General features: G+C 35.3%; 1 protein-coding gene across 11 annotated transcripts in view; it reads left to right on the forward strand.

The window, feature by feature from the left end:
• The window catches only part of MXI1 (MAX interactor 1, dimerization protein), a 75,052-nt gene that overhangs the window by 21,067 nt on the left and 27,967 nt on the right, over positions 1-26,018 (forward strand). For all 11 annotated transcript variants that reach the window (XM_002756588.6, XM_054243308.2, XM_078346475.1 and 8 more), the window contains exon 3: positions 13,242-13,271. In XM_002756588.6, the coding sequence (XP_002756634.1) occupies positions 13,242-13,271 (30 nt within the window). The remainder of the gene's footprint in view (positions 1-13,241; positions 13,272-26,018) is intronic.

A 26,018-nucleotide genomic window follows, 5' to 3' on the forward strand; every position in this document is an offset into this window, starting at 1 on the left:
CTTGCACCTGTAATTCCAACACTTTGGGAGGCTGAGGTGGAAGGATTGCTTGAGCTTAGGAGTTCAAGACTAACATGGATGACATAGTGAAACTTTGTCTCAAAAGAGAAAAATAGTAATATACTAAGACTTCCATTTTTGAAAAGCTGGGTAGTGTCTGGCTGTCTCTTCAGTGTTTTTATTCTAGGGAGCCAGTGAATAACAGAAGATTAACAGATGACTGCCTTTTTCACTGATAAGGGGAATTAAATGAGACCTTTATTTCTAGAGAATATTATAAGCATTCATTTTGGGGAGGACAGAGCAATCCCTAGGTAACTAAATTTTCCTGAAGGCTTTGGGGAGCTTCAGTCAGGTGGTTGGTTAGTCATCTGGGGAGACAGATTGGGAGGGAATGGGGCTCTTGATGCAGAAAACCTGAGGCCTCTATAGATAACAGTTAGAGCTCATCAGGTTGGATCATCCCACTCTGTGTTTCAGACATCACTGAGGAAAAGGTAGGATTCACTTTTCTCCCTTTGACTTCTCTGTAGAGCTGCGTGTTTCCTTTTTTAGCTTCTTTTCATTAAGACTGTTGTATATTTTTTAAACTTAATTTCTTAAATTATAAAAATAATTAATGTAAGCTTAATGTACTATACGTGTTGTGTGTGGGTCTAGAGATTTTGTTGTATTTGTTGTATTTGCTGTATTTGAGATGAAAATATGTAGTATGATATACAGCATTTTTAAAAATGTACTTTTGCTTGTCCTTACAGTTTCAATGTTTAAAGCTGTCAACAATTAAGACCCATTCAGGAATTTATGTATCTTTCAAACCATGTAGATTAAAAAACTTTTATTTTTTCTTTCAATTTGGAGACATGGGAAGAGAACATATAGGAAACCAGACCTGGGTTCTGGCATGCTGCAAGTATTTAAGCCTTTCCTGTTTCGTAGAATTAGGTATATAACTTCGTACATTTCCCATATATACTATTTTCATCTGTAAAATGAGATGTATTAGATTCTCACCAAGGTCCCTCATTCCCTTGAACTTCTGTGACTCTGATTTATTGACAGTTTTAGAGATTGGTTACTATATTAGTAATTTAGTATATCTCCCCATCATTGCAGATGTGACATTTTTAGGAACTCAAGGATTATAGAGGCATAAATGCACATTCCTAGGTTTTTATCAATTATGTTACAGGTCATTAATAAGAAACTCTGAATCATCTGTTGACTTACACTTTGCTCAGCTTGGGATTTGGGCTAAGTGATGTTTCTCTTTCATGTTAGTGTTTCTGTTAGGATTCTAATATTATGTGTGGGACCACAGTGCTAATTGCTGCATTTTAGCATAGCATGTCAGAAAATTTGTAAAAGGGCAAGCCTGCCATAGTTCTGATAGTCCCCAAAAGAGAATATGTGTACATTGGACCACCTAGAACAAAGGAAGGTATTTTTATGGGAATATAAGTAGCAACAAAGAAAGATCTCAAGATCCACCAATATGTGGGGTTTACGCTGGGGCCTATGAAAGAGAACTAGTATGTTAAAATGAAACAGTAGAAATTATTTCTCCTTAGGCACTTATTTAAAATGCCTGCTTCATGGAAGTTAGGAGAGCTGAGGTAGAAATTCCAATACTGCGGTATTTGGACAATAGTATTGTTCCATTTGTAAGATGACACTGTCGGCATCTTAATTTTAAGTTTACTGTTGGATTTTAGTAGAGACTTTATTATACTGGTTACATAAAGCAGAAAGAAGACTTACAGAAATTTCCATGTATTCATCATCTGAAACAAGAAAAGGAATAGAGTTGATAAGTATATATGTTTTATTTTTTCCTGATCAAAAAGCTACTATGTAGGAGTTGCTGTTATTACTGTACATCTTGAACATTGATGTATGTTATAAAATGACATTTGTTTCTCTGACATCGTAGCATCTTTAAGATATAATGGTGATTGACTATTTTCACCCCATATTCTCAGGTATTATATGATATACCTGATAAAAATGTTATTTTAGGCCAGGCACAGTGGCTCTGTAATTCCAGCACTTTGGGAGGCTGAGGTGGGGGGATCACCTGAGGTCAGTAGTTTGAGACTAGTGTGGCCAACATGATGAAACCCTGTCTCTACCAAAAATACACAAATTAGCTGGGCATGGTGGTGTGTGCCTGTAATCTCTGCTACTTGGGAGGCTAAGGAAGGATAATTGTTGGAACTTGGGTGGTGGAGGTTGCAGTGAGCCGAGATTGTGCCACTGCACCCCAGCCTGGGCAACAGAGGGAGACTCCATCTCAAAAAAAAAAAAAGTTGCTTTATAAATTTATGCTGGATGTTAACTCATAGTATTATAAATTCCTATTTCCCTTTCCCCTAGGCCTTAAAATCTTATTTTCATAGAAGTACAAAGGAGAGAAAATAAATGATATAATGTGATATTATAAATATGTTCCTTGCAAATACCAGTAATTTTGTCATTTGGGATCCTTCTGACAGTTGGAAGTGGGACATATAACTATTTTTAAGATAAATGCTTTATTTTACTGTGGTCTTGGTCACAGCCTTCTGGCACACTTCCAAAAATCAACATTGCTAAGATATTACTACTGTTAGAGAATGTGGCTACAGTAGCTATCTGGCTCTTTGGGGAGCATCAGATAAGCTCAAATTCTCAGCTTCTTTACTATTTGGTATCACAACTGAAATATCTCAAGGTCGGTCATTCTTAAAACTCTACTAAACAAGCCATGGCTGCAGTGTAACACTGATTTCTTCCCTAATATCTCTTCAATCTGCCTTCTTTCCTGTTACCTTCATTACTATCCTCCCAATCTCAGCTACCATCATCTCTCACCTGGACAACTGCCGTAACCTCCTACCTGGTGTCCCTGCAAACAGTCTTTTTTTTTTTTTTTTTTTTTTTGCGCCCCCCCCCCCCCCCCGCCCCGACCCAACAGTCTTATGAATTATATTGGCTGGCTTCTTTCAATTCCTTCAATACACCGTATTTTCTTCTTCCTCAAGTTCTTTGAGCACATTCTGTTCCCTGTGGAAATCAATTTTCCTCCCCCTTTGCCAAGTTATCTCTAATAACACTCTTCTTTCAGCTCAGTCTTAAGTTCCTCGGGAATGTTTCTGCCATAGTAGGTCAAGTCTTCACATACTTCATAGCACCCCTACTTTTCCTTCATAGTGTTCATCACATTTCTAGAAATACAATTACCTAATTGTTTCTTAAATTCGTATCCTATTCATTGGACTGAAAACCCCGTGAGGCGAGCAGGAATTGAGTCTCTTCTGCTTAAACATTTATCCCCAGTACTTATTACAGTGTCCTGTACCTATTATGTGTTTCTTAAAGAACTGAAAGTTTTCAAACTCCAAGTAGACTGTCTTAAATTGAGTTTCTTTTTTTGTGCTGAGTACCATATTAGACTGGAAGGAAGGATGATAGAGCCCTTGCTTTGGCAAACTCTATTTACTTTGTGTTCCAAGGGCTGTTAATGATACATTTGGAAAAACAATATATAGTATTTAAAGACTAAAAATCTCGAAGCTGTCAATTCTTTTAAACAGGTAGGCTACTGAATGCTACACTTAATTCTGAAGAACATTCAGTGTCATCCTATGTTGTGAAAATAAAGTAATATCAAAACTTGCATATTGAAAGAATCAGAAGTCTGTCAAATATTGGCAGTAAATATTCACATGAGCCTGTGACATGTACACAGTAATTGCATTGTTTTAAGGTAATCTGGGAAGTAGTAAATAGCCAATTTATGCTTTAATTTCAGGTTGATATATTTCTTCTCTTTAGTGTCCTGTGGATACTAAATAATCTCATAACAGCAGTATTTCAGTTCCATCTTCTGAGATTGAGGACACTAAAAAACAACTTTTCTTTTGCTTATAAGGCTTTAGTTTAATTTTCCTATTTTGAATAAAGAAATGTTTTAGTCTTATTTTAGATAGAATTATTGTATTGTTATAGTTTCAGCTTTATATCCTTTTCAGCTATCTTGATAGATTTTTAGTTTTTCTTGGGGAGGGATGGTGGTGAATTGTTTTCCTAGGATAGTTACAAAGGATTTTTTTCAGTAGTAATTTGACATGCTTTATCTTCTCTTTATTCTACATGAATCTATTTGTTCAAAGAAGAACTGGATGAAGGCTTATTTTTATTTTCGTGTAATTTCTTTCTACTATTCTGTGTTTTTAACATTTTTTAATATTAAAAAACAGTTTCTGGATCTTTGTCCCATCGAAAACTCCCAAAGTTTCGGGACAAAAATGTAGATATGACAGGTTAACTCTTAATGATGTTGTTTTTATTCTTCAGTATTTTCTGCATTTTGAGTGATTAACATATTCAGCGCAATGTGTTTTGTGATAGTCTGTCTTCTTCCAAAATTAAGTTAAATGAAAAATTCCCAACAAGTACTTATATGCCTTAAAAAAAACTCAGGCTTTCCTTTAAATGCTTCCTTGAAGTGTAAGTTTGCTATTGCTGGGTTTCTTAAGGTTATATTCCTCTACAGAAGTATTATTTGAAGGAGACTTGTATGATCATACCTTGTAAGTCAGGAGGACAGCTGTTTTTGTTCCTATGATGAAAGCCATTCTCATCCAAATTTTGAATATATGATGTAGAAGATCACAAAATGTGGAAAGGGAATTCATCAGTACAGTTCTCTGTTTTATGAAGACAAAATATTATCACTCATTTTATGATTAGAGCACATGTGGCTTAGAGATGGTGACTGCTTAAGCCTTATAGCTATAGATGGTGTTTGACTTTATTGTCAAGCTGGATTTTAAGCAATATATGCATCATTGTAATCAGGCAATACTGTTGACTGGAAGAAAGCTTTCTCTTCTGGATTTCTCCTTACAAATAAAACAAACATTGCCTCCTTTTGAATATAGCATGATTCTTTGTCATTTCTTCAGTGTGGACAGTTTTCTAGATACTAATCTAATCAAAGAGGTTTGATGGTATGCTTTGACAAAGTGTATTTCTAGATCCCATTTTTAGTCTGATTTTATAGTGCTGATGAAATGTAAACATGCAGTTTTTTGTTAGTTTATTTTTATATTTTCTGCAGTCAATGGTGCCATCATTAACAGCATTACCCATAATATCAAGCCTATTTTTTGAAGTTGCTCCTAATTTTTATGTTATTATTAATATACTCAGTTCCCCCCCATAGATGCAGGTGTCATACATCTATGGTACCATTCATTTTTTCCCCCAACAATTATTTACTGAATGTTTATTTCATGCCTGACTCTTTCTTAAAATAATTACCATTTGGAAGTCAGGTTAGGAAATTGTTGATATTTTCTCTGCTTTTAAAGGTTTTTTTTTTTTAAAAATATTGCTCTATAATAGAATTTTTTGTTAACCAGTGAAGTAGTCTAGATAATTACTGGTTTATCTTAATGTCTTTTTTAACTTTGAGAATATGTTTGAGAGTAGTTATTTTAACCTTCAGAATTCTCTGTAGTTTCTAGTGTTGCTCCCTTACCAAAGAAGTACTATTTTACAAATAATGTTTAACTTTAGAATGTATAAGATGCTTCTTAATTTCTGCTGCTACAGGGTGAAATAGTAATTTTAAATTCTTAACATTTTGCAAAAGTAATATATGCAGAGTTTTAAAAGTCAATACTAAATAGCTTATAAAGAAAAATAACATCTCCGTGTGCCATCTCTCTCCATCCAATTTCTGTTTCCTAGAGGCCACCACTTGCAATAATTTAGCAGCTTCTTCTGTTGTCTGCCTTCATATTTCTAAATAAGAAGCTTTTCTTGCTATAGAAGATGATAATTGTACTGTCTTGTACTCAGCAGATTAATCATATGTCAGAAATGAAGATTTTTTTAAAAGTACATGAGAGCAGATGTTCCCCAAAGGAATGATGTTTCCAAATTAAACACGGTGTAGTACTGTTTATTATTAATCACCTACAAAAAACCTTCAGGTTTGATAATTTGCTAGAACTACTTATAACTCAGGAAACTGCTATATGAGTAGAGTGCAGTGGGAAGAACACAGCTCACTGCAACCTCAAACTCCTGGGCTCAAGGCCGTCCTTCTGCCTCAGCCTCTCAAGTAGCTAAGAATATAGGCATGTGCTACCATGCCCAGCTGCTATATTTATAATTAGAAATTTTATTATAAATAGTATAGATGAGGACCATCCAAATGCAGAGACACAGAGTGAGGTCTGGGAAGAACCTGGACGTATGGCTTCTGTGCTGTTTCCATGGAATCGGGATGCGTTACTCTCCTGGCACATTGTTGTGTTTACCAACCCAAGAAGCTTACCCAAGTTTCAGGCTCCAGAGTTTTTATTGGAGTATTACTACATAAGCATGATTCAGTCATTGGTTATATGGTTGTCAGTCCCCATTACTTCTCTCCCTGGTGGTTGGGCCAGTATCAGTGACTCAAAGCCCCAAACTTCTAATCACATGGTTGGTCTTTCTCATGTGATCAGCCCCTGTTCTGAGTTATCTCTGTTTAGCATAAACTCAGGTGTGGTCCAAAGGCCCACCATGAATAATGAAGATACTCCTAATTACTCAGAAAATTTCAAGGTTTTAGAATTCTGTCCCGGGAACTAGGGTACTTTCTATATAATATTGGGTTCAATTTGGTAACATTTTGTTCTAATTTTTGTGTCTATGTTCATGAGAGATGTTAGTCTTTGTTTTCTGTGTAATTTCTTTGTCAGGTTTTGGTATCAGCTTATATTGGTCTCATAAAATGATTCGGAAAGTGTTTCCTGTATCTTTATTTTTTCACAGATTTTATGTAGGATTGGTTTTATTTATTCCTTAAGTCCTTGGTAAAATTTGCCAACGAAGAACTTACAGGCCTGGAGTTTTCTTTGTGGGAAGGTTGTTTTTTTGTTGTTTTTGTTTTTTTTAAAATTATGAATTCAATCTCTTTAATAGATGAAAGGCAATTCACAGTTTCTGTTTCTTCTTGAGTCAGTTTTGATCATTTATATCTTTCATGAAATTTGTTCATAGCATCTAAGTTATCAAATTTAGATGATGTGGACAATTACTGGCATAGTTTTTCATAATATTTTCTTATATTTTTAATGTATGATGTATGTAGAATCTCTAATGATACACACTCTTGATACTATTTTTGTATTGTAATTTTTGTCTTTTATTCTTCATCAGCCTTAGAGGTAGTTTATCAATATATTGATTTTTTTTTTAAGTTACCTCTTTTTTTTTTTTTTTTTTTAAAGAGACAGAGTTTTGCTCTTATTGCCCAGGCTGGAGTGCAATGGCACGATCTCAACTCACTGCAACCTCTGCCTTCTGGGTTCAAGTGATTCTCCTGCCTCAGCCTCCCAAGTTGCTGGGATTATAGACACCCGCCACCATGCCTGGCTGATTTTTTTGTATTTGTAGTAGACATGGGGTTTCTCCATGTTGGCCAGGCTGGTCTTGAACTCCTGACCTTAGGTGATCCACCTGCCTTGGCCTCCCAAAGTGCTGGATTACCAGCATGAGCCACCGTGCCTGGCCTAAGTCAGCTTTTGATTTTACTGATATTCACTATTTCTCATTTTCTATTTCTTTCATTCCTGTCCTTAGTTTTTATTATATTTCTCTACTTCAGAGTTTCTCAGCCTTAGCATTCTTAACATTTGGGGTCAGATAATTCTGTTTTGTGCATCATAGAATGTTTAAGCAGCATCCCTAGCATCTCTTCACAAAATGCTAGTAGCCACCTCCTCGTCGTGATAACCAGAATATCTCCAGACATTGTCAGATGTCTTGGTGGGCAAAACTGCTCACTATTGAGAACCATTGCTCAACTTCTTCCAGTTTAGTTTGTTCCTTTTTCTGTTTTCTTAAGATGGAATCATGGATCATTGATTTTGGACACTACCCTCCCAATAGAAGGATTTAAAGCTAAACAGTTGTGTTTAAGCACTGCTTTAGCTACATTCAACAACTTTTGATATGTTGTGTCATTAAGTTCAGAATATTTTCTAATTTCTCTGCAATTTGTTCTTTGAGTTGTGATTTATGTTCCAAATATTGGAATTTTTCTAATTAGCTTACTGTTGCTGATTTCGAATTAAATTTCACTGTGTTTGGAGACCTTACTCTGTATGATTTCAGTTATTTTAGATTTGTTAAAAATTATCCTTTACAAAGCACATTTCTTTGAGATGTTTATGTAGTATGCCAAAAGATTTGTCAAGGACTGATATTAGGGTGTTTGCTATATTTGAAGTAAAAATTGATCTTTAAAGAATTCAGTTTGTATGCTATTAAAAGTTTTCTTCCTGTTTACCAAAGTAAAATATACATACAAAAAAGCATACAAATCCTGTGAATAGCTCAATGAATTTTTACAAAAGCAAAGTAGAATATTACAAATCTTAGAAGGCCCTCTCCTGATTTTTCCAGTCACTGTCACCCCTTCCCCAAGTTAACTGCAATTCCAACTTTCTTTTTTTAATTCCAACTTTTTATATCATAATTTAGTTTTGCCAATTTTGAACTTTATGTGAATGGAGTTTATGTAGTGTGTATTTTTTGTGTGTGTCTGGCTTTTTTCATTCAACATTATGTTGAAATTGTGTAGATTAATCCATGTTACTGCCTAATATAACTTGGATTATATTATATCGCCTAATAGTTGTAGTTTATTCTCATTGCTGTATAATATTACATTATATGAATATTTCACAATTTGTTTATCCATTCTACTATTGATGAATGTTTCCAGTTTGGGGCTAGTATGAAGGGTTCTATATGAGCATTCTTTTATATGTTCTTCGGTAAACATGTAAACATATATTGGGTTGGTATATGCCTATAAATGGAAATACTTAGTCATAAAAAACCTTACGAATCCAGCTTTGATATCTAAGTTTTAAGAAAAAAGGTTATTGATTGTAGTTATTGTTGTGCATCCTGTTTAGATACTTGCTTTTTGTGGGCTTAGTTATTGTGGTGGTAATGGTTTTGTTATTGTTAAGGAAGAAGCATTACATTTCTTAAGAGGCATTTTCTTCTACAAGTTTGCAGTATTCCAAATGTACTGTCTAATGGTTTTTAAAGAGATGTACTTTTTGATGGAAACAAATGCACAAAACTACCATCTTAAAAGAAGAGTAATAATAAATATAAATAGAACTTTTACCATTCCACTAATCTCAGTATATTTTCAATCTCAACCCTTTGGTATATCCTTGAGAGATACCTGCTCTACTATAGCTAAAATTTTCTGTTTTTCTTGCTCTATACGTAAATGTATAAGAATTGTAAGCTTTAGGATACCAGTTATAATTTAGCTGCATAGAATGTGTTCTTTTCATTGTGTGGAGGGCAATGTCTGTGAGGCATTTTAGGATTAGAAAGTAAGTGAAATGAAAATGTTAAAGTAGGGGTTGGCTCATTAATTCAGCAAAGTTAGAGGTCTTTTCTTTTGCTAGAAGAGAGTATTGAAATTCTGGAATGGGGGTTTTTATTTTCTTTCCATGTTGGTACTGCTCTTGTGCCAAACTACCATTTTGTATAGTTTCAACTCTGTGCCCCATTTCTTTGACTGCCACCAAACTATACTCTAAATAATCACAAGTTTATGTATTGGAGCTATGTTGTAGTCAATGAAACGATGTCATAGTCAATGAAAAGTCACATGTCTGGTTAAGGTAGTCACAGTTCACAGATAATGATTCCCATTCAAATAGGGAATACATTAGGATGTCTCTCTTAAAGGGATGCTGTTTGTGAAAAAGATTACCTGTGATTCTATGATAAAATGATAGAAATTTCTTTTTCTCTATCCTTGGAAGTATTCAGGGTAAAGTGGTCTGAAAGGAAGACAGTTCATAAGTGTTTGTTCTTGGAGGTACATTTTATTGGGAGAAGAAAAGTGGGCTACACAGATGGGTTATTCTGAACATCTCAGCCTTACACAGGGAATTTATCATAATTGAATATTTCAATGGAACATTATTGGAAGGGCCTGGTTGGACACATAGCTCAGAGAAGCGAAGAGGCTGTTTGTGAATGTGCTAGTGTGTGATATGTTTAATTACTTGTTTATTGCCTGTACTGTCTGGATTACTTTCTCTGTGTATATATAATTAGGTTATCTTTCTCTCTGTGATACACTAAACCTAAACCTTGTACTGTCCTCACAGCTGACTAAATGGTCAAGTAGCTTCAGTCACCTATTTTTTCCTTCAGTTTCTCTTTCCATCATTATGGTGGTTGTTTGCTTGATTAGTTCCAGGCTAATTCAAAGTGTTATTGAGAACCTATCAATTTTTTGTCCCATATAGTATAGTTAATAACATTTTGGGTAGTATACTTTTAGTCTTTTTCAAAAATAACAAAAATACTAACAGTAGCTAGCATCTATTAAATATTATGAGCTAGATGCTTTTACGTATTTTTCTCTAATTCTCATAGTAACCTGGCCAAGGCATGTGTAATACTCCAGTTTTACAGATGAGGAAACTGTAAACCAGGGAGGTTAAATAACTTGTCCCAGAGTTACACCTTCAGATTCTTCTAGTAGCAAATGCACCTATCATTTAAGCCTTAGACCAAATGCCACCTTTTTCTAAAGCTTTTCTTACCGTGCCATTTGGAAGTAAACTGTCTCTTTTGAACTCCTGCAATACTTTGTACCTTTCTTTGTATATTTATTTTGCCTTCAGTTATAATTATTCCTAAACATATCTTAATTTACCAACTGGAGACTGTCTTTGATTTCCTGTAGTGTAAGACAGCCTTGAACACTGAGGGTGCTCGGTTATTTGTCGACTTGAAGTTACAGGTAAAAACCCATCAAAACAGGAGTAAACACTATTGATGCCTTTTTTTAAAAAAATTGGAAGAACATGGCAACATGTTAACAATTTGTATATTTATGATCATTTGTGCTTCTTGTTTTTTGAAAATCTTGTTAAATTTTGCTGGTGGTATAATTAAATGTGGCATGCATTTCCTGGTTTGGTGAAAAGTTTCATAATCTTAGCTATCATTTTCTTTAAAAAAGGATAAATAAGAAATGTCTGTTTGACAGAGGCAGGAAGAACCTGCTGTTTTAATTTTGTTCACAGCAGTGGGTCAGATTATGTTCTTTTGGAGCTAGCTTTAATAATAGGTTCAATATAATATTGGAATTCAACAATTGGTTATTGTCAAGTATATTATCTCTTGCATTGATAGCTGTCAGTGGGATTGCCAGACTGTTTAGAATGAGTTTATGGTAAATAGTCTACTCTTCTCTAAATATAATGTTTTCATTCATTACTTACTGTAGTGTGTTATATGTGCATTATCTTTTTGTTTTGTTTTGTTTTTAGTTTTCTTCTCAGGGAGAGGCAATTAAACCAAAACTTGCTCACGAGTGGGGGTGGGGGATCTTATTATTGATGATTTATTTAAATTTTGAGTGATATATTTTCTTCTAAACCGCTTTAAATAGGCCTTTTCCTTCTTCTGACTTGACTGATTTACTTTAACATTTAATTCAAACAAAGATTAACAGAACTTTAAATAAATACTTTTGTGGTGATAAGGGCTGTGGTTATAATTAATTGAATTTTGAGCTCTGAGTCTGTTAAACTAGGATTTCTGACTAGGCTTTTATAGTTTCTTCTATCTGGATTCTTGAAACATCCTAAAACTCTTTTTGCTTCCCTCAAGGGAGAAGTTCTTTTGTTAAGATAATATTTTTTAAATGAACATCAGTCTTTTTCATCTCAGATCTCTTGAACTTTATGAAATTACTCATGAAGCAAAAAGTGGACAGGAGACAGTAACTCAAAGAAGTCTTTTGGCCTTTGAGCTAAGATAGTGAGTAAAATTTACACAAATTATGCGGCCAGCAAAAGCACTCTTAATTTTAAGGGTTGAGAATCTGATTATTAGATATTCATTGAAATAATCATATTAAAGCAGTCAATATTCTTTAAGCATTTGACATTAACCGGAATCTACAAAATAAAGTTTTAGTTCTAGTGACAGGAATTTAAATTGTCCTTTATAAAATTCCTGTTGCTTTTAATGTAAAGTTATTGTAAAAGTAACACATGTTAATTCCAGGGAGCTAGTATAATGTAATACTGATAGTAGGTAACTTTGGAGTTTATTATATTTTGCTATTCGGTGTAAACTTGTTAACCCTTATAACAACCATATGAGGCAAATACTGCTATTTTTCCTATTTCATAGGTGAGGAAACCAAGCACAGAGAAATGAAGGGACTTTACTGAGACCTTACAGTATTTAAACTTCCTTAAGCAGTTTGGGCTTAGAGTCTGTGCCCTTAACCTCTATTCAGTATTGCTCTCACTGAATGGTGAAGATTTTGAGGTTGTTAAGATAGACCTAGGTATAAATCATGGCTGCCACTTCATACTCTTGGGACAGGAGTATATTTCTTGACTTTTCTGAGCTTCAGTATTCTTGTTTATAAAACAAAGGTTGTTTTAGGGATAAAATATGTTAACTGCTTAGCCCACTGTTTAGCAGATGCTATGCTTGTTCAATGAATGGTATCATTTAAAATAAATAATGAGAAGCAAAATGAAAAAAAGTCACCAAAACAAAACAACAACCATTGCTAGCATTTCAAATTATTCAGTCTTGTAAAACATATTTCTTGATTTTATTAATATATCTTTTCTTTATATTAATATTTTTCTTTATGTATGACTTTTTCTTGTTTTTGTTTCACAAAATAAGGTGGGAAGACTTGGATTTGCCTGTATCACTTAGCAGTAAGGCAAGCCTTTTTCAGCTTCTATGCTAGCCAAAACTTTTTTTTCTCTGTTTAGGAGTGGGTAGATGGAGATAGAGTAGACATGGAAGTACACACACTTGTTTCATCTTTTTAAACAAAAACAGTATTATGTTTAAAATTTCTTATATAACCAACAAAATCTAGGATGCTAGAAGTAGGGAGAACATGTGCTACTATTACTTTTATTAAAATAACAATGAAACTCCAGTTTCAGAATATTTAGAGTTAACTGAAAATACTATATTTGAATAAACAATCCTAATGAATGTAGACTATTTCCTCTTGATGAGTGAGCTTGTAGAAGTCTGACTATATATTGCATTGTTAAATAAATTCACTGGTTATGGGATAGCAGTAACTAATTCGTCGTTCTGTACCTTTAGCAACAAAGCATGGCTAATGTGTTTTTTTTTTTTTTTTTTTTTTCTTTTAGATCTACTCACAATGAGCTGGAAAAGAATCGGTGAGTCTGTGATGAGGTGCAGCTTTCACTTATGTTTAAAAGCAAACTCACCATTTTACCTGTGAAAATAATGTAATCATACTTATATAGTTGTAATTTTACTTTTCAGATGTGTAGCCTATTGTGAGTCTGATATATATGTGTTTTTTTTTTTTTTCTCCGAAAAATGACTTAAATAGTAAGCTTATACCAGCTAAACTAGAAGACGTAAATACATTTTCAAAGCTTATTTGAATTTGAGTTTAGGGTGTAGCTTTTATTTCTGTCTCTGAAAACAAATTAATTTTTACAAGTGGATGGTTTAAATGTGGTTTTGCTAAAGGGTAGGATTTCTAAAGAGTAGGTAATAAACATCACAGAATGGAGGGCACTGAATTTTTCTTTCTTTGTAATTTGTTCATTCATTTATTCAGGTATTCAAGAACTATTTATCAAACATGAGCTATATGTCAGTACCAGACAGCCAGAATGCTTTACATAGGAAATACAAGAATATTTGAGATAGTTTTTGTCCTTAAGGAATTCAGAACTTTGTAAGGGAGAGACAGGTACTTAAAGTAGTATATAATGTGGTAAGTATGGTAATGGAGAAGCAGAAGGTACTAGAGGATACTGAAAGATCATTTTGGAAGATCACCTGATTTCCTTTTTAAAGGGAGTCTTAGAAGGTTCTGCAGAGGATGGTGAGTGAGCAGTGTATACTGAGGAAACTGCAAAAGGTTCAGTATGAATATAAAAGATTGTAACATAAGGTAAAGCATGCCAGGTGTTGAAGAGTCTTGTCTACCATGCCAAAGTGTTTAGATTTTTCCTGAGACCCATGTGGAGCAGTTACATAATTTTAAGGCGGGTTATCGTATGATAAGCCTGTGTCTTGGAAATATCATTTTGGTTATAGTTTGAAGAATTGGTTGGTTGGGAGAAGGGATACCAGAGGCATAAAGACCCTTTTGAAGGCTATTGCAGTAATCTAGGTAAGAGATGATGGTGGCCATTGAGACAGAAGTAGACAAAGTAGAGTATGAAATGGAGTCTATAGAAACTGGTGATTAGTTAGCTACGGACAGTTGAGTCTTAGATGATATTATTATTAATTGAGAAAAGAAATATAAGAAGAGGACAAGTTTAGAAGAAAACATAAGAATTGTAGGAGTAAAATATTCTCCTTTTGGTATAGAGATTAGATTAATCTCTCTCTGCCAGGCATGGTGGCTCATGCTTGTAATCCCAACACTTCTGAAGACCCAGGTGGGAGGATTGCTTGAAGCAAAGAGTTCAAGACAAGCCTGGGCAGCAAAGTGAGAAGCTCTCCATCTCTACAAAAAAAATAAATAAAATTTTGCTGGGTGTGGTGGTATGCAGTCCCAGCTACTCAGGAGGCTAAGGGAAGAGGATCACTTGAGCCCACGAGTTCCTAGGTTGCAGTGAGCCATGATCATGCCGCTGTACTCCAGACTGTGTGATAGAGAGAGACCCTGTCTTTAAAAAAAAAAAAAAAATTTAATCTTTTTTTTTTTTTTTTTTGCGACAGAGTTTTGCTCTGTTGCCAGGCTGGAGTGCAGTGACACGGTCTTGGCTCACTGCAACCTCTGCGTACCAGGTTCAGGCAATTCTCTTGCCTCAGCCTCCCAAGTAGCTGGGACTACAGGCGCTCACCACCACACCCAGCCAATTTTTTTGTATTTTAGTAGAGCTGGGGTTTCATCATGTTGTCCAGGATGGTCTTGATCTCTTGCCCTTGTGATCCACTTGCCTTAGCCTCCCAAAATGCTGGGATTATAGGCGTGAGCCACCACGTCCAGCTGAGAGGTTAAATGAATAACAAACTGAAATTATATGCACCAGCTGTTTTTGACAAGATTTCATGACCTTCAACTTTTTGTCATCTGTTTAACGAAAAATAGATTGGTTAACCTAACTGCCTCATTGAAAATAAGTTTAAATGTCAAATCCCTTGGAAAAGGCTTAGCATAGTCTTTTAGGCAAACTCAGTGCCTTTTACTACTTTGTTTGCACAATGCTGTATTCATGTCTCCTGTTGTAAGACTGAATAGGTAGCATTGTAATTATTTGTTCATGTGTCTCTTTTTGCCAAATGACTATGCCCCAAATGCAAAGATTCCATTTTGCTCAATTTTGTATCCTCAGTGCCTAGCATTTGATGTGCGAACAGGAGACAATGGCTGTAATACTGAGTGAAGGATAAAACTGGAGCTCAAAGTTGAATGGTCTAGTCAAAGACATTTTGCTAGTTAGTGGTAGAAACTCCTTCATTTTAAAGAATCTCTTTTTTTGCCGTTTATTTCTGGTTTATTAAAGATCTGGATGGATAAAGGTAGGACGTATCTGGCTCTTTTAAACATTGCAAAGAAGACTAAGAAATGACAGTTCTGAGGATCCTAAAAATAAAACCTTAAATTGAAGTTTATTTACTCTAAGTATATTTTGGGCCCATGCGTAAATATTGATAAAATGTGGCTTTTATAATTATTTCGTTTGAATGTGGTCCCTGGGGGACCCTCATTGGAAACCTCACAAAACACCATTAACACTGGAGTAGAGACTCTTTTTAGTAACTATTTGGTATGGATCTTTAAAAATATTTGATTCAATTTTGTTGAATGCATTTTGCAGATTATTTTGACTTACTGATAACGTTTTTAAAAACCCTCACAGACGATACATGCACCCCCGTAGTATTACTTTGGTATGCCATGTAAGTTGTTTAATCTAGCATCTAGCTGTGGCACAAGTATAACACATGTAGTTTTTATTACCTGGGCTGTGTACCATCTCCAATTAAGGTAGTTTGTTCCTTAGATATAAGACTTTAAGACTGGTTTCTTACCCTACCTTACTTCTGTTAAGACATGATTTCCTCGTCCTCTGTTAAGGCATCATTTCCTCATTGTCTTCTAGTAATAGCCTTGGAAATGCCCAAAGGACTAATAGACATTGTTTATTTCTCAAATTATTTCTTCCCTTCTCTCTTTACTCCTTTTTCTCCCTTCCTCTCTCTATTCCCTAAGTCTTCATTGAAAAATGATATAGAATTAACTTTTCCAAGATATATTTGTTTTTAAAAGGAATTTTTATCAATAAAAATAAAACTCAATTTTAGAATAATAATCTGTACCCCACTTCTGAAAAGTGACCAGTGGCAGTCTGGCAAAAAAGAAAAATACTGGTAGACATAGGATAGGGGAGGTGTTTTAGCAAGAAGGTGGTACAGGAATATTTTTAAAATCTAAGCCTATATTGTTTTTACATTTTAAGGCTCCCATCTAGTTCTGTTTAATAGTCCTTTTTACCAAGGCCTCTTTTTTATTTGATGTGTTAAAGAAAGAAAAGTTAATCTAGCTTTGGCATCCTTTAAAATAAATAGAATTTTGGCTTTACTTTTGATCTACTTTTGAGTGTGATGTTATATAAAGACAGTAACTATCAAAAGATCAATTTAATTTTGTCTTCCTTCTGAAAAGACATTTCTGAAGTAATTAATATTCTTTAAAATTTGCCACTTTATATAACATATTCATGTCAAATTGCTTTTTTCCTTTTTAGCATGGTTCTGAAATCTTGGATATAAGCTGCTCTGAGTTAGTATTTTTTTATTGGAGCAAATGCAGTGAAATTTGGAGTGGGTTATTTTTAATTGCTGGTGAATGGCTAAGTAATTCCAGATAGCTATCTCAAACAAAGCCCTAAGATTGTTGAAGCCCTGGCATTTGGCCTTGAGGAGATAATAGCCACCAAATGTTGAGATTTGTATGACCAGATCTCAGGGGGAAACCTAGTGGTGGAGATTGGGTATTGGCAGGCCCACAGTAGTTTGTTTTGATCCACAATTATCCCAGGATTCCTATAGCCCATTGGGGAGCTCTAGGTAGTTTCAGGACTGATAGAAAAATTCAGATTTTTTTCTCGGATAGATCTTGGGAGCTGATTTCTGGCTAAATCCTTGTTTGTTATACTGAGTCTGCTCTGGGTGGTTCAGAGCATTTGTTACCTGTATACCAACCCTAGCCCACTAGGGCCACAACAGGTCATAATAGGCCTAGGAGATGGAGGGGGAAGTAAAGTACTTCAGATGTTCTGCATTCCTCAGAATCCTGTGTGAATCATCTTGTGGTAAACTTAATGAGACTTTGAGATTAAAGAATTAAGAATTTACTTTGCCCATTGGCTTATCTTACAAGTTGGGTCCTTTGCCAACTTGATACAGGCAGTATCAATACAGTCTCAGTATAGATTTTAGATTGCCTCATTGTTTTTTCATTTTCTTAATTCAAATTGCTGATGATGTTTTAGAAAGAATCAACAATTTTGGCCAGGCATGGTGCCTCATGCCTGTAATCCCAGCACTTTGGGAGGCCAAGGTAGGCAGATTGCTTGAGGCCAGGAGTTCAAGAGCCATTCAACGAGGTGAAACCTCGTCTCTACTAAAAATACAAAAATTAGCTGGGCATGGTGGCACATGCCTGTAATCCCAGCTTCTTGGGAGGCTGAGGTACAAGAATTGCTTGAACCTCGAACCTGAGAATTTCAGTGAGCCAGGATTGTGCCACTGCATTCCAGCCTGGGCGACAGCAAGACTCTGTCTTAAAAAAGAATCAACAACTTTAACAGGACTCTGATGATGGTCAAGAACCTTAGTGCTGACTACAGGAGAGGCCATTTAACCTTAAGTAGATTTTTGTTCCATCAAAACAAAAAAGCTTATCCTTACTACAACATTGGCAAAGCTAGAAGAGGCAAAAGAGAACACTGGACCAATAATGTTTTCCTAGGCAGAGCAGAAGTGACTAGGTATTTATTAACAAAAGAGAAGATGTCTAGTGAATGGTAATAGGTGTCCTCCATATAGGGACTTTCACATACCTCCCAGGGAAAAATGAAAATTAGCATTTATAGAGTTCTTACGGTGTTTCTCCACTATGCAAGGCGGTTAGATAATTCTGTAAGGGAGAAAGGCAGAAAGTTTGAGTCAAAGTGTCAAAAACTGGCCATTTTATCATCACAGCTACAATTTGATGTACATATTCAAGATGGATATGAACACAAAATAGTTCTAATCATGATTGTTTTTTATCATGAATATGAGAGCTATGGTTGATATCAGTCTTTTTCTTCAACGATTAATACTGTGTGTAGCATCATGATAAATCAAATGAAATATAAGATATCCTATTCTATTCTTAAGGTTAAGGACATTGTAGTTTGGTGTTTACATTTCATCTATCGGTATTATGATCTAGTTAAGTGACCAGCAAATGTCTAGAAAGATACACTAATAGTATTTTTCATACTGAAAATTGAAACTCATTAGTGGTCTATGTGATCATTTAGTGAGTCACTTTGAAAAAGAAATTGAAGAAAATACCAAAGTGCTGCACTGCATGTAGTAAATATGGAATTGTGAAACGTGTATACTGGATCATGATATAAAATACTGTGGGTCATAGCCAAAACTTACTACTCTGGGTAATTAAGGAGAATGTATACTGAGCTGTGAAGAAGAGAGAGGATTTGAATATAAGAAAAGAATAAGGAAAGTAGTCAATGTGAGTAAAACTGTGGAAGCAGGAAGGTAGTATCATAAGCTCTGTTCAGGAAGGAGTGAGTAGACCATATTGAGTTAAATAGTAGAGTCTATCAGATTAGTAGTGGGAGATGAGGCTGGAAAGGTGGTTTGACTGTGGAATGTTACTGAATGTCAGGGAATTTGGATTTTATTTTATTGGCAGTGGTGAAGTTTTGAGGCTTTTGAAGCAAAGAGATTGGCATGTACAAACCCTTAAAAAAAAGTGCAATCTAGCCGTAGAAGCAGGGAGACTAGTTTGAACGCTTTTGAAGTAGTCCATATAGTAAAAAGAATTGGGAACAGAAAGGAAAACAAAGGTATAAGAAACAATGTAAAGAAAAAGTATTATTTTCTGTTAATTGCTACTACAAATATCTCCTTACATTTCATTCTTCAAATAGCCATAAAAGGGATCTTCTCTCAGTGCCTTTACTGCAGCAAGGAGAAAAAGTGATCTTCTCAAAGAATATATCAAATTGAGTCATTTCTCTGTTTACAATCCTCCACTGGCTTCTCACTACAATTAGATAAAATCTGTGGCCTACAAAATGCACCACTCTGTCCCATATCTCCTGTAGCCCTGCTGACATTGCTTCCTTTCTTTTCCTTAAACACAGCATGATCATTTCCATCTTACGGCTTTTGCACTTGCTGTTCCTTTTGTTTGGAAAGCCCTTGCTATAGGTCTTTATCATTATTTAGTTCTCAGCTCTCAGGTCATCTGCTTAGAGAATGATAATCACCTCCTGGTCATACTCTATCATGTTACTTTTTATGTCACCTTAACATTTACATCTGTCGGAATTATTCATTTATGCTGTCCGACTTCTTTCACTAAAATATAAGTTTCAGGAAGGCCCGGACTTTGTCTTATTTACCCTAGCACATAGCACCCATTTAGTAAAAATTCATTGAATGAAAAATGGTATGTGATAGTAGATTTATAATCAATGTATTACTGCATTATAATGACTTCAGTGAAAAGTGATGAAGATATACTCTTGAGAGAGTTCAGTGGACATATAATAAAAGAATTTTATAACAGGCAAATAGAAAATTCAATGAATTCTTAAAATATACATAAATTATATGAGAAAACTTGATCAGTGAGAACACCTTAAAGGATTTTTACCATGCCAGAATTTATCCTACTTTTTTAGAAGTGTATGGACTCTTTTAGTTCTTTAAGATATCATACAGTACACTAAGATAAGGATAGGTAATTTTGTGAAGGAGAACAGTTTATCTGATGGAGTTTATGTTCTCCTTGTGTGATTTTTATTCCTTTCTCATCCTATGACTTGAAAATGGTAAGCATTTTTACAAGGAAAAGATTTATTTATACTTGTAGACAAGAATACCGTAAAAAATTTCAAATTCTTCATGTTAGAATTTTTGATGTATTAGTTCTGTTTATTCCAATTGCTTGGGTACCATAATGAATGTAACATTTTTTATTTTTTTCTGTACGGCATATCATGTCCCCATTTTACATGGATATTTTGACAGATGATTTTGGTCTGCCTTGTATTAGAACAAAACGTAGGAATAATCTTTATGACTGTGGGCTAGGCAGTGTTCTCTTGGTACATCATCTGACTAATTTAGGATTCCTTGGCAGGAAGAGCATATCTGAAATGGTTTTCACTGCCTATTTTGTGTGCTTTTAAGATATTTGTTTAAAAGAAGATACTTTTTTAAACACAGTGTGCACATTCTAGAAAAAAATGTACACTTGTTAGGAGGAAAGAAACAACATTGGTTTGGCAGAACTTTCTTTAAAACTCTTCACTAATAGTACTTAAAGGATATTTGTTTGGATTAAAGCCAAGTTGCAGGGTTAGGTAAATCAAACTTTTATTGTAGGTTTGAAATTAACCTATACATTCAGCTGGATTAAAAGTCTACAGTTTGGCTGGGCGCGGTGGCTCAAGCCTGTAATCCCAGCACTTTGGGAGGCCAAGGCGGGTGGATCACGAGGTCAAGAGATCAAGACCCTCCTGGTCAAATTGGTGAAACCCCGTCTCTACTAAAGATACAAAAAATTAGCTGGGCATGGTGGCGCATGCCTGTAATCCCAGCTAGTCAGGAGGCTGAGGCAGGAGAATTGCCTGAACCCAGGAGGCGGAGGTTGCGGTGAGCCGAGATTGCGCCATTGCACTCCAGCCTGGGTAACAAGAGCTAAACTCCGTCTCAAAAAAACAAAACAAAACAAAAAAAAGTCTACAGTTTTAGATTGGGTCCTGTAATTCTAGAAAGTTTAGTCAAATCCCTTTCTAACCTTGGTTTTCACTAAGATTCAAAGAGTATTAGTATGTCAATATAAAAATACCTTAGAGTAACTTTCTCAACCTGATAAACAGCATTTTTGACAAACCCACAGCTTATAGTACTTGTAATAGTGAAAAACTGAATGCTTTCCCTCTAAGATCAGAAATAAGGATGTCAGCTTTCATGACTTAATACTCAGCATTGTACTAGAGGTTCTATCTAGGCAATTAGATAAGAAAAAGAAATAAAAGGCATCCAGATTGGAAAGAAAGAAGGAAAACCATTTCTGTTTGCACATATCATCATCTTATGTACAGGTATACTTTGTTTATTACACTTTGCAGATACTGCATTTTTTAGCAATTGAACATTTGTGGCAACTCTGTGTCAAGCAAGTCAGTCATCATATTTCCAATAGCAAATGTTCACTTCATGTTTCTGTGTTTTATTTTGATAATTCTTGCAATATTTTAAACTTTATTATTATAATTTTATATGTTATGGTGATCTGTGGCTCTGTAGTCTTTGACGTTAGTATTGTAATTGTTTTAGGGTATCACAAATCATGCCCACATAACTTAATAAATGTTGTGTGTGTTCTGATGGCTTCACTGACCTGCTGTTGCCCAATCGCTCTCCCTCTTGTGGGACCTCCCTATTCCCTGAGGCACAGCAATATTGAAATTAGGCCAATTAATAACCCTACAATGGCCAGTAAGTGTTCAAGTGAAATGAAGAGTCACATGTATTTCACTTTAAATTTAAAGCTAGAAATGGTTAAACTTAGTGAGGAAGGCACGTCAAAAATCAGGATGGAATGAAAGCTAGATCTTTTGTGCCAATAGCCAAGTTGTGAATGCAAAGGAAAAGTTCTTGAAGGGAATTAAAAGTGCTACTCTAGTGAACATACAAGTATGAAAGTGAAACAGCCTTATGGGTGATATGGAGAAACTTCTAGTAGTCTGGATAGAAACCAGCCAGAACATTCCATTAAGCCAAAGCCTAATCCAGAGCAAGACCCTAACTCGATTCAATTCTGACAGCTAAGAGAGGTAAGGAAGCTGCAGAAGAAAAGTTGGAAGGTAGCAGAGTTTGGTTCATGAGGTTTAAGAAAAGAAGTCATCTCCTAACAAAAATATAAAGTGAAGCAACAGGTGCTAAGGTAGAAGTTGTAGCAAATTATTGCGATCTAACTAAAATAATCAGTGAAGGTGGAACAGATTTTCAGAGTAGACGAAACCACTATCGAATGGAAGAAGATGCCATCCAGGACTTTCATAGCTAGAGCACAAGTCATGGAGAAGAGAAGTCAATGCCTGGTTTCAAAGCTTCAGAGGCTGGGCTGACTGTCTTAATAGGGTCTGATGGGCAAATGCAGCTGGTGACTTTAAGATGAAGCCAGTGCTCATTTACCATTCTGAAAATTCTGGGCCCTTAAGAATGATGCTAAATCTCCTCTGCCTGTGCTCTGTAAATGGAACAATAAAGCCTGAATGACAGCACATAGTTTATAGCATAGTTTACTATTTTAAACCTGCTGAGACCTCAGAAAAAAATTTTTTAAAAGATTATTAACCATTGACAATACACTGGTTACACAGGAGCTCTGATGGAGATGTACAAGGATATTAATGTTATTTTCATCTATGCTAACACAGTATCCATTCTGCAGCCCATTGGACCAAGGTGCAATTTTAACTTTCAAATATTATTATTTCAGAAATATATTTCATAAGACTATATCTGCCATAGACAGTGAATCTTCTGATGGATTGGGCAAAGTAAGATGAAAATAATTACACGTACAATATCCAAAAGAATGAAATACCTAGGAATAAATTTAACCAAGAAGATGAAAGATTTGTACACTGAAAACTATTAATGCAAAATACTTTTGAAATAAATTAAGGAAGACCTAAATAGACGAAAAGAAATCTCATGCTCATGGATTGGAAAACTTAATATTGTTAAGATGGCCATACTCACCAGATTGATTTACAGATTCAGTGCAAGGCCTATGGAAGTTCTAGTTTTCTTTTTTTGCTGAAATTGACCAACTGATCCTATAATTCATATGAAAATGCAGGGTATCTAGAATAACTAAAACAATATTGAAAAGCATGAAGTTGGAGAGCTTGGATTTCCTGATTTCAAATCTCACTATAAAGCTAGAGTAATCAAAGTAGTATGGCACTGACCAAAGAATAGACTTACTGATGAGTGGAATAGAGTTGAGCGTGTAGAAAGAATTCCTCACATTTATGGTCAACTAATTTTTAACCAGGATCACAAGACAATTCAATGTCTTTTCAACAAATAGAGCTGACGTAACTGGATATCTCCATACAAAATAATGAGGTTGGATCCCTACCTCACACCATACACAAAATTAAAAACGGATCATAGACCTGAATTTAAGAGCTAAAACAATAAAATTCTTGGAATAAAACCTAAGTGTAAATCTTTTTGATGTTGCATTAGGCAATGGTTTCTTACATATGACACCAAAAATACAACAAGAGAAAAAAATAGGTACATTAGAATTTATCAAAGTGAAATATATTTGTGCTTCAAAGGACATGATCTAGAAAGTGAAATGATAATTTATAGGATGAAAGAATATATTTGCAAAACAAATAATGCTTTCAATGAAATAAAAAGACAAATGATTCATCCAGAAAGGGCAAAGAATCAGAAAAAACATTTCTCCAAATAAGATGTGCAAATGGCCAATATTGGCCAGGTGTGGTGGCTCATGCCTGTAATCCCAGCACTTTGGGAATCCGAAGCGGGTGGATCATGAGGTCAGGAGTTCAAGACCAGCCTGGCCAAGATGGTGAAACCCCGTCTCTACTGAAAATACAAAAATTGGCTGGGTGTGGTGGCAGTTGCTTGTAATCCCAGCTACCTGGGAGGCTGAGGCAGGAGAATTGCTTGAACCTGGGTGGCAGAGGTTGCAGTGGGTCGAGATCATGCCACTGCATTCCAGCCTTGGTGATAGAGTGAGACTCTGTCTCAAAAAAAAAAAAAAAAAAGAAGAAGAAGAAATGGCCAATATGCATGTGAAATGATTACTATCAGTCATTAGGGAAATGTGAATCAAAACTCTAAAATACCACTTCACAGTTGCTGTCCATCTAGGGTTGCTCACCAACTCTGTAGTCATCCATTTATCATATCAGATACCACTGAATGGGGAAAAGGTCTTGAAAAGTCCATTGATTTTGCAGTTTGGCAATTAAAACCTGATAATGTCATCATCAGCTGATGGCACTGCACAGATGGCTCAACACTTTACAGTTATGTGGTACTAGTATGTAATATGGTATGAGCATTTAATAATGGAGAAAGATTGAGCTCAATTTAGCATGGGAAAAGAATATACCTTCCTTTCAGCTGGAACTGCCATCTTCCAGTAATTTGCCAAAATAAGAAACATAAAGGGAAAGAGGAGAGGCTCCTGATACATGTTCTTTGGGTTTTTTTAGAAAACATGGAATTGTTCCTTTGGCCACAGTCATGGGATTCTACAAGAAAGGTGATACTGTGGACATCAAAGGAATGGGTACTGTTCTAAAAGAAATGTCCACAAATGTTACCATGGCAAAACTGGAAGACTGCAAGCATGATATTAGCATTGTTGTATATGAACAAGTTAAGGGCAGGAATTTTTTTTTTTTTTGAGATGGAGTCTTACTCTGTCGACCAGGCTGGAGTGCAGTGGCATGATCTAAGCTCACTGCAACCTCCGCTTCCCAGGTTCAAGTGATTCTCCTGCCTCAGCCTCCTGAGTAGCTGAGATTACAGGCACCCACCACCATGCCCAGCGAATTTTTTGTCTTTTTAGTAGAGATGGGGTTTTGCCATGTAGGCCAGACTGGTCTCAAACTCCCGACCTCAGGTGATCCACCTGCCTCGGCTTCCCAAAGTGCTGGGATTACAAGTGTGAGCCACTGCAAAGGGCAAGATTCTTGCCAAGAGAATTAACATGTGTATTGAGCATATTTTTTAAGCACTCCAAGAGCTGAGGTAGCTTCCTGAAATGCATGAAGGAAAATGATCAGAAAAATAAGCCAAAGAGAAAGGTATCTGGGTTCAGCTGAAGCACCAGCCTGCTCCATCCAGAGAAACGTACTTTGTAAGAACCAGTAGAAAGATACCTGAGCTGCTGGAACCTATTCCCTGGGAATTCATGGCATAATAGATGTAACAACAACAACAAAAAGACAGAACAAACAAAAAAAAAAACCTCTGGACTAGAAACAAAGGGAAGGTACAGGTTTTAAGGACTTTTAATTAACAATGAAATCTAACAAAATTAAGACCAGATATTGAAAGAATTTACTAGTTTTATCAATTTCATTTAAGATGTAACAATATAACCTGATTATATTTCTTATGCCTTGAACAACAAAATTAAGAAGTATAGTTGTGGAGGAAAAGAGAAACAACATTGTCCAGTGATCAAGAAGTAGCTACTGATCCAGTTTTCTGATTAGGCAAATAAAAATTGTGGTTACTTCCCTTTTTTAGCCTAAAGGTAGAAAACTGATACCCATGCTTTTAATTATTGCAAAAGTCCTGAATAAGATAATTACATTCTATGTACTTTTTTAGACAATAGGAGTCCAGTTACAGGGCTGAATTATAGAGAGTTAATGTAGAACACTTAAAAAGTGTCTATGTCTTGGAAAGTAGGGGCCACTCATTTAATTCAATTTTCTTACGAAACTCTTAGAAAGTAGGGGACACTCATTTACTTGAATTTTCTTAGGAACGAGATAAATATGTAAATTAACATCAAACAGTATGAAGAATAGTATTTGTCAGAGAAACATAATTCATATATTTCTTTTTGTATGCAAGTAAATGAATATTTTAACTGTATTTCT

Source organism: Callithrix jacchus, chromosome 12 (assembly GCF_049354715.1).
Source record: "Callithrix jacchus isolate 240 chromosome 12, calJac240_pri, whole genome shotgun sequence".
NCBI classification, from domain to species: Eukaryota; Metazoa; Chordata; class Mammalia; order Primates; family Cebidae; genus Callithrix; species Callithrix jacchus.